General features: G+C 43.0%; 1 protein-coding gene across 4 annotated transcripts in view; it reads right to left on the bottom strand.

Annotated features, from left to right (window-relative positions):
- The window catches only part of COG5 (component of oligomeric golgi complex 5), a 172,810-nt gene that overhangs the window by 9,712 nt on the left and 154,026 nt on the right, over window positions 1–9,072 (bottom strand). For all 4 annotated transcript variants that reach the window (XM_081211547.1, XM_081211548.1, XM_081211549.1 and 1 more), the window contains exons 18-21: window positions 8,463–8,700; window positions 5,325–5,401; window positions 4,370–4,496; window positions 3,762–3,841 (exon numbers count right to left, since the gene is read on the bottom strand). In XM_081211547.1, coding sequence (XP_081067673.1) covers window positions 3,762–3,841; window positions 4,370–4,496; window positions 5,325–5,401; window positions 8,463–8,700 — 522 coding nt within the window. The remainder of the gene's footprint in view (window positions 1–3,761; window positions 3,842–4,369; window positions 4,497–5,324; window positions 5,402–8,462; window positions 8,701–9,072) is intronic.

Genomic DNA, 9,072 nt, shown 5'->3' with positions numbered 1-9,072 from the left:
AAAGATAATTATATTCTCAACCATATTATTATGGCAGAACGTTTGAACTGGATCAGCTCACTTGAAAATGCAGCTTGAACACAATTTGGTCTGTAACCACCAGGATGCCACTAATGAAGGGACTGAACCTATGACCACCAAAGGTTTTGCAACTGAAAAGGATTACAGCTATGTTACAAGAACTACGGGCTTGTGAGGAAGGGCTGCATAAGGGTTGTCTGAAGTGGGTAATGCTGTGCCTTCCCTACACTGGCAGCATACTGTACTGTTGCAGATATTACACAGCATAAATAGAGGCACTTTGTGCTCCCAGTACAAAATTGTCCATAGACGACTCTGTAACATTCTGATCTTTGCTGCTATAGTGAAGAAGTAATCAACCAATTTTGTGGACTAAAAAAGATAATGAAAAGGAAAGCAAGAAATCCAAAGGAGATAGGAGGCAGTTGTGGCAACTGTTTAAGCGAGCAGTTTAACAGAATAACACACTAGTATGAGCCCCTGTTCTTTTAATCCAAACGATTACAAAAACGATTGTGCACAAGTCAGAAAGTGCAGTACTTAAAGAGAAGTCATTTCAAACAGCATTGGCGCCTACTCAAGACAAATCATAATCGCAAACTAGCAAGAAAATAATCATTTTATGAGCTGAAGATATTTTAGTCCGCTTTTGCTATCTGCCAATCCTGTAATGCACAATATACCAAGTAGGTTCATGTATAGGCAAACAGTCTAGGAAAGGTCATCATTAAAGCATGTTTAGTTAGACCAGGGGTCAGCAAACTGTTTTAGAAGGGGGCAGCTTCACCCCCCCTCAGACCTTGTGACAGGCTAGACTACATGCACACGGCAGAGGGGGGCTTCTTTCCCCCTCTTTCTGCAGCCCCGCCCCATCCCCCGTTTTCCTACCTCCTCCGCCACTCTGCGGTTGGGAGCCGGCGGTGGTGGCAACACCTCTCCTTTCCGGGCCAGCTTTCCTGGGCACCAGGCGTGGGGCCAGCGCCCGTCACGATGCCCACAGTGAGGTCATGGACGGAGAGGCTGGCAGGCGGGTGGCAGGTCTGAGCCACACCTCAGCGCACAGGTGACAAGGCTTCGGATTGGCTGGCACCAATCAAAGCCCAGCCCCCTCCGCAGGGTGGGGAGAAGCCAGGAGGAGGGAGGGAGGAGGCACCACCACGTGTGAGGGGGGGGAGGGATGGTGCCTGAAAAAAAATGCAAAAAAAATGGCGCAGCCCGAACAATCACGCTGACCCAAGCGGCGATTCCAGGACCATCCATGTACCGGATCCAGAGGGCAATTGGGCCTGATCCAGCCCGCGGGCCTTAATTTGCCGACTCATGAGTTAGACCAACCAATACCTCCAAAATGGTATCTCAGGTACGGCCAATCTAGGTTTCCTTAGATTGGAATTTAATGTCTCCCTTAGCTAGTCCGCATTGCTGTGTAACGCAGTCAAGGCTGCCAGACTGACATAACATCTCTTTAGGACAATCTCCTCCTCACATTTCCAATAGCATGTTTTTACCATGTAGGCAGCTACGAGAAGGAATGGTGTAAAGGGTTATTCTGACACACGAACAAGGTGAGGCCTGAATCTATATTTACTTTTTCTGCAACCACAATCACTAAAACCATAAAGCTGGCATGCCAAAACTCCCTCACCCCTGAACATTCTCACAGAGAGTTTCCTTCCCAACATCCCCTCCAACAAAGGGGTGGCAGAGCTCATTGGAGTGAGATGCCACCTGTATGTAAGGTTTAGCATAGTCTCAAGGGGCAGCTTGCTCCACACTGCTTTCCACGCTCCCTTTCTTTGACCAACAGCAACTAAATGGAGAACCACACACATTCAAAAATGGTCAGCATTCCACTACTTGTTTCTCTCTGTTTCTACCAAGTAACTGTTTAGCTCATCTGAAGAGTTTGCTAGCTGGTGGTCCTGTTTAGTAGAACACAGCTAACTAGATGGCACAATCGCCACAAGGAAACGGAAAATGCATATCCTACATGGGCACGCAGGAATAACAGCAAAGCTTCTTGGGCACTTGGGAATGTAACAAAAAATGTCAGACAAACACTGTTGTAATCCCTGCCCCGGATAGGTACTTGGAAATGATTTTGAACCTCTGCCAGAGGCTTGAATAAGAATATTAATATTTCCTACGTATACAGTGGAGTGGTACCTTTAGTTACAAACTTGCCATATTTTGCGCTCCATAAGACACACCTTTTTCCTCCTAAAAAGTAAGGGGAAATGTCTGTGCGTCTTGTGGAGTGAATGCAGTGGACGGCAGAGGGATCCCTCGGATGCCTCCACAGCCAGAGCCATGGCTCCCGTCCGTCACTCGCTGTGAAGCAAGCAGAGCAAGCAGAGCTGACATGCTCTGCGCAGCTCTCACTTTTCTTGCTTTGCTGGCTTTATAGCAAGGCCCCTGTCCGTCCCTCCTCCAGCCTCGCTGTAAAGCCAGCAGAGCACCTGTCCCAGTGTCTCCTCCTCCTCTTTTACAGCGAGGCGGGAGGAGGGATGGGCAAGCAAAGTGAGAGCTGTGCAAAGTGGGACAGAAGCCATGTAAGCGGCTCTCACTTTGCTTGCTTTAAAGCAAGAAAAGCAAGGGTCGCTTACACGCTCTGTGCAGAATTTTTTTTTCTTGTTTTCCTCCTCTAAAAACTAGGTGCATCTTATGGTCAGGTGAGTCTTATGGAGCAAACATTTTGGTGATTTGTTCCAGAGGTCCGTTCTTGACCTGAAACTGTTCTTAACTAGAGGCGTGCTTTCACTAATGGGGCCTCTTGCTGCTGCTGCGCTGCTGGCACACGATTTCCGTTCTCATCCTAGGGCAAAGTTCTCAGGCTTGTAACCTGAGGTGTTTGTAACTTGAGGTATCACTGTACTCCTCTTTTTCCTAAGTGTTTGCATCCTGTGCAATCAGCATTCAAGTATGATTCAGGAGGAGTCATCACTGCCCTTATTCTTAATTTTAGCTGCTACCTTAGTAAAACAAGTTCCAGCAAAAACTACTGCTTGTAATCACAGCACTGCCTATATAGTTTCTTTCATTTGTTTAATTGTGTGTGCATGTGCATCTATACCTATTCAGAGATGTGTGTGTGTTGCAGTCTTTAAATTAATATATAAAGCCATTTCAAGAGTGCTTTAATTTTGTTCCGTATACCTTGCTCACCAAGCTCCTTCTCTTCCCTTTTTAGTTTTCTAAACACTCTAGTGAAACAAACAACTTGATCCCAAACATACTTTACTTGGAAAACAGTCCTGCTGATTTAAGTAGAGTTTTTGCTGCAATTCTTAGGATTACAGCCCAGGAGGCACTGTATCATTCAAAACATATCATAGAGCCAGTACTGCACAGGGATACAAGTAGTTGAATCCCCAAACAGCTATAAAATAAGATGACATCTTTATTAGATGAATTTCTTCTGCAGTAGGAAATAAGAGTAGCTCCCTAAAGAGAATTCTGTGTAATTTGGAATCTGGCTTGCTTCTGCACCAAAGAAGGTCTAATAAAAGACTACCTTGCTGTTCTGGAGTTAATCCCTGAAACCAATGCAGCTATAAATGTCTTGAAGAAGCCCTAATAGAAGTTGTTGCTTAGAATACACCAAAGCACTTCCACGCACGCTTAGACAGGGACAGCGGGATGCACAAACGGTGAACAGCGGGGAAGAAAGAGAAAAGTTTCCAAGTTGCAATACTGCAGTATTTTGAAACTTAATTGGGGGGGGGGAAAGAGTGTTTTACCGTATCAAAATGAGCCTGTCCTTCTCAGATGGATGGTCATCAAGCCACCGGGAATAACGTGCAATGGTCCACTCTGCTCCCTTTCACAGGAAATAAATAAATACAAATAAATATTATGTCTAGACATTTTCACATACTGGGCAAAAGTTAATGGCAACAGCCTTTCACGGGTTGGTATACAGTAAAAAAGGGACCCCTGACATCTCTGGGGTTGCGGCGCTCATCTCGCTTTACTGGCCGAGGGAGCCGGCGTACAGCTTCCGGGTCATGTGGCCAGCATGACTGAGCCGCTTCTGGAGAACCAGAGCAGCGCTACATGTTGATAGACTAGAGTCCTCATCTTCCCTGACATTGGCCAGGCTGGCTGGGGCCAAAGGATCACAGTATCATCTTTGATTATTTCCTCTGTTGAATTGTGACAGCATTCTATTTCCAGAAGTTAACCAGGATGGAAAACGCCTGCGGCCTGCCGTGATCTCATAAAACCAACCCCACAAGCTGCAACTTGAGCATAGCTACGAAACAGCATTGGCGGCAGCAATTTGAGAGAAATGGTTTTCCGCCACTGGTGGAGTATATGGTGAGAAAAGGCTGCGTAAAGTAATTACCTGGAACGGGGATTTTAATTCAGGTGGTGCTCTTGTAAATAAGAACTGAATAACGGTACTGAATGGAATGATATCTCCCACGGCCGGGCTATTGATGATATGCTCACTAGTCTGGAACAGCATTGGTCTGTGGGGGATAAAGAAGACGTTAAGATGATACAGTTAAAAGGAAAGAAAATTATGCTTCCCTATAATTTACTAGGAAAATGCCTCTTGTGGTGGATTAAATTCCACATTGCAACAGGTATTTCACCTTTTCTCATAGGATTGAATGATGGCCGTTCACTTGCATGGGAAAATGCAGAGACACAAACAAGGTTGGAATGGGAGTTGAACCTGCGGTTGCCTCTTCAAGTCTCCCATTTCTTGGCAAATGTTTTGCCTCCACCCATAACAGTGTTGCCTATTGCAGCTGATTTTGCCCCCCCCCCAAAAAAGGGGCCCACAAGTATCTGCCCACAAAGGGACAGAACCCAAGGAAGGCCTCATTTTAATCCATGCCACTCTAGTAACACACACACAACACCTTAAAAACAAAAGTCTGTTCCTTCTCATGCGGTAGTTGTTTTCCGCTTTGCTTCATCGTCATTATGGAATTTGGTAAGCGATTGTTTGTAGTAACAGCAGCTTATTATTTAATTAAACAAAAACACTGCATCTCAAATCCTCTAATATCAGGGTAGGGGGCTGAGTGTAACTGCAGCTCATCAGCATAAGAACTGAGATCCACAACAAAAAGCAAAAAGGTGCAATTTAGCTGACATTTGCATGACAAAATTCTCCCAAGTTATAGTTAGACTCTGAATAAAATGTTCAAGGAAAAAGCACTAATTTGTTGGTAATTTTCACATGGTGCTGCCAGAAGGTTTTAATTAAAAACCCAAATAAATTGGCGACAATTTAAATTCTTCATTACCTGGTGCCAGCTGTGAAAAATATTTTGAAGGCAATATACCTGAATGATCTTAGGAGTCTGTAGGATATTCCCAGATCAGAGAGCCGTCTGCAGAGGGGAGCGACTGCTAACTCCATCTGTCAGAGAAAACGAATTGCACTTCAGTCAGCTATTCAAAGCCCTGGGCCAAACCAGCCAGTCAGGAATTGGGGAAGGCAGATTTTCAGCCAACAAATTTCATGAACTAGAACCAGTTTTTACCAGCAGAATTTCTGGCAACAATCGGGCAACAACCTACAACCATGGGCATGCAATCAGATGGAATGGACCCATTCCAACCACGGGATGAAGCCATGGAATTGGAAAACCAATGTCACTGCTGCTACCATGTAAACAGAACCACCATCGGCTATTTTAGGACCACCAGGAATGAATCTCGTCTTACTGCCAAATTAAGAATATACCAAGAAAGAAAAGCCCACATCTTATTCATTTATACCAGATGAAATAATAACAGTAGTATAAACAACCAGCATCTCCTCTGCATACACAAAGAGTTTTTTCACTGGCTTTTGGAAAGAAGAGTACAGTGGTGCCCCGCAAGACGAATGCCTTGCAAGACGAAAAACCCGCTAGACGAAAGGGTTTTCAGTTTTTCGATGCGCTTCGCAAGACGAATTTCCCTATGGGCTTGCTTCGCAAAACGAAAAAGTCTGGTGACTCTTGCGATTTTTTTCGCTCACCCCCCTTTTCTAAGCCGCTAAGCCGCTAATAGCCTTTTAGCCGCTAAGCTGCTAAGCCTTTAATAGCCGCTAAACCGCTAATAGCGCTAATCCGCTAAGCCGCTAATAGGGTTGCTTCGCAAGACGAAAAAACCGCTAGACGAAGAGACTCGCGGAACGGATTAATTTCGTCTTGCGAGGCACCACTGTATATCTGTACAACCAACCCCTTTGGTTTATCTGTATTTTACTCTACCCAAAAGAGCAATATAATTTCTTACAGTCCCTAGGTTAAACATTTGGCAAATGAAGAGTGGATCTTTTTATTCTAACTAATGGAGATGTGATTACTATTTTTGCTTGTTAACACGAGTCCATTTTCCCCTCTACACTAATCTCGCAACTCTTGTCTTAAGAGAGTATTTGTGTGTGTGCCAGAAACTGAAAAAATATTGTGGGGTTTCCTTCCTCGGTTCTGACTTCATCATGTTCACATTTCAGTCTCTTAATCATACAGAGCTGCACAGCTTTTAAAGTGCAAAATATGACTTGCAACCTAAAATACTCCAAATTACTGTAACCTTAGCGCACTTGGCTTTCTTATACAGCAACAAAGCTCTTCATAATGAGGAGGTCAGAATGTACAACAATTCCCAGATGATGTCTCATGATATGTATAAATGTCAGGGAAATGTCATTTCAGAGTACCTTACTGACCCCAGCAAATTCTTTCCAGGCCAGACGGAATTGTGAAAATTGAGCCAGGCATTCAGCACAAGTCATCCCCCCCCCCTTTCCCCATATCTTTCAAGTTCCTATCTTTACAGGCATCAATGTTTTGACTGCTAGATATAAAAACAGTCAAATTCCCCAGTGATTAGGGTGCCCTGGATGTAACTTTAAACATTTTTGGATATACATCCTGTCCACCATTTCTAAGGTGAGACTTACAAATATCTCCCTTTCACACTTTTCTTATTTAAGTTCAGTGTTACTAATAGTCTGTAGACTTCAAATGCAAATATTTGGAAAAAGAAACTTAAAGACAGAAGGAAGTTCATAATACGATGATCTTACAACCCACACTTAGCATGTTTTGTGCATTTTTCACTGTTGGTGCCTTGTCTCCTTTACGTCATCCCAGCAAGGGATGCCTGGCACCAAAGTGATTTAGTACATATATATCCTGCCTTTTTTCCATGATGGAACTTGAGCTAGTGAAGATGAGGCTCCCATCGATGCACTGACTAGACTTTCTTAGCTTCAGAGAAGTAGCTGCATTATGTGTCCTCAGAACAGACACAACTTTATCTTTTTTAGAACCAAAATACCTATTAATTTGTTCAGGAGTTTCAATATGTGTGTATTTTCTTATTAACTATTGGTTTTCTGTAGTTTGTTATCTTGGTCACTAATGTTTTGGTGGTTTATTATTTTCAGTATGGCTGACTGAATGCTCTAAAGTATTAATCTCTCTGAGAATCCCAAGTGGAATACAAATGTATGTATACATAAAATTTAAAAAAGTACTGGAAGTAACATAGGTATCTGGCCCTACACTGTTTCAAGGACAAATGTAAAACAGAATGTACATTTATATATATATATTCCAATAACTGGTGTGCCTTGGACTATGTTGTGTATCAAAATCAGGGCTCTAGCTTACTTTAGGAATTTCATTATCTCTCACGAATGAGTCGCCCAGGGTCAAAGAAGACATGGCTTTAATCATGTTTTTGGTTATTTTTAAGGATGCCCAAATACTAAGTCCCAGCTACCTTTCTTGAAACTGGCATGAAATGGGAGGGCTATTGAGAAATAGAAGGAATAAACCAAAACAAAGCAGGAAAAATTGAAAGTAGGAGATGGGCAGGGGGAGAATTAGAAACTAGAGATTCACAGGTTTACTTAAAACTTCCCTCCCAAAGAACAAGAGCACAGAGATTGCTAGCGAGCTAACATAATAAATATGTTTTTGGAAAGATAATGGAAAGACTCATTTTATGGTTACAACCTGGGCTTTTTTTTCAGCCGGAACTCAGTTCCAGCACCTACAAATGCCATTTTTAATCTTTCTATGGAAGAAACTTGCTACCATTTTTAAAATTTAATTTTATAATCTGGCTCTCAGTTGTTCTCCACAGTCCCTCTAAACTATGTAACTGCCATAATGCAGACTAAGGTTTATTTTCAGCAGTACACTGCCACAGCCTCAAGGGTTCTGCTCTCAAACTCCAATTTTGGCAGCTGAAAAACATCCAACCAAATCTAACTAATCCTAATTTATCACAGTCATTATAACTGGACTCTGCTTGTTATGTACGCAGAATTGAAATAATTTTAGATGGAGAACAGCTTATGGAACAGCAAAGCAGCATGTGTTTGTATGTCTTGGGGCATAGCATTTCTAATTCAATGTGTAGTTCGGTGCATATGAGGAAATAAAATCAACACTGTCTCCCTTTCATCTATCTACCTGTGCAAAATCAGCAGCAAGCCGCATTTTTCCGCCTTCGCCGAGAGGCCTTAGCAGGCTGGCATTGCGAATAAAAAGCTCAATTGCTCTCTGGGCAATGGCCTCTGTGCTCTCATAGACAAAGTCGTAGCATTCAAAGTGTCTGAAGTAGTCATTCATGACTCTCGCGATGAAGCCCTGTAGTTCTTTCATGTACAGAGAACAAGGAACATCGGGCTTTTCTGAAGTGGGTAGCGACCTATAAAAAACAAAAACAAAGAGGATAACGAATGTTAATTTCATGTTTGTATCAACTTTAACCACATCACTGTGCTGCTTCACCTTTGTCCTGTGAAAGAGAACTACAATGGCTGCAGGCATCACAACATCATATTTATACAGGAATAAGCTGTGTCTGAAACACCTTTTCCTCGTGTTAACTGCAGTTTTGCAAGGAAAATGTGAACCGTTCTACTGCTGCTTTCTCCTCCTCTTCCCCCCTCCAAGTCTGGAGCATTTTCATCAGCCGGAAGCTGAAAAGCTCTAAATTTAAATGGCACAGCTGTTGGTATAATTCTCTAATAATAGACCACATCATACATATTGTGGTGTTAAAAGTCCAGCCTGCCTC

The sequence above is a fragment of the Podarcis bocagei genome (genome assembly GCF_964188305.1).
Source record: "Podarcis bocagei genome assembly, chromosome: 10".
Taxonomy (NCBI): Eukaryota; Metazoa; Chordata; class Lepidosauria; order Squamata; family Lacertidae; genus Podarcis; species Podarcis bocagei.
The sequence above is the reverse complement of the archived record's forward strand: the minus strand, read 5'-3'. Positions and strand labels throughout refer to the sequence as shown.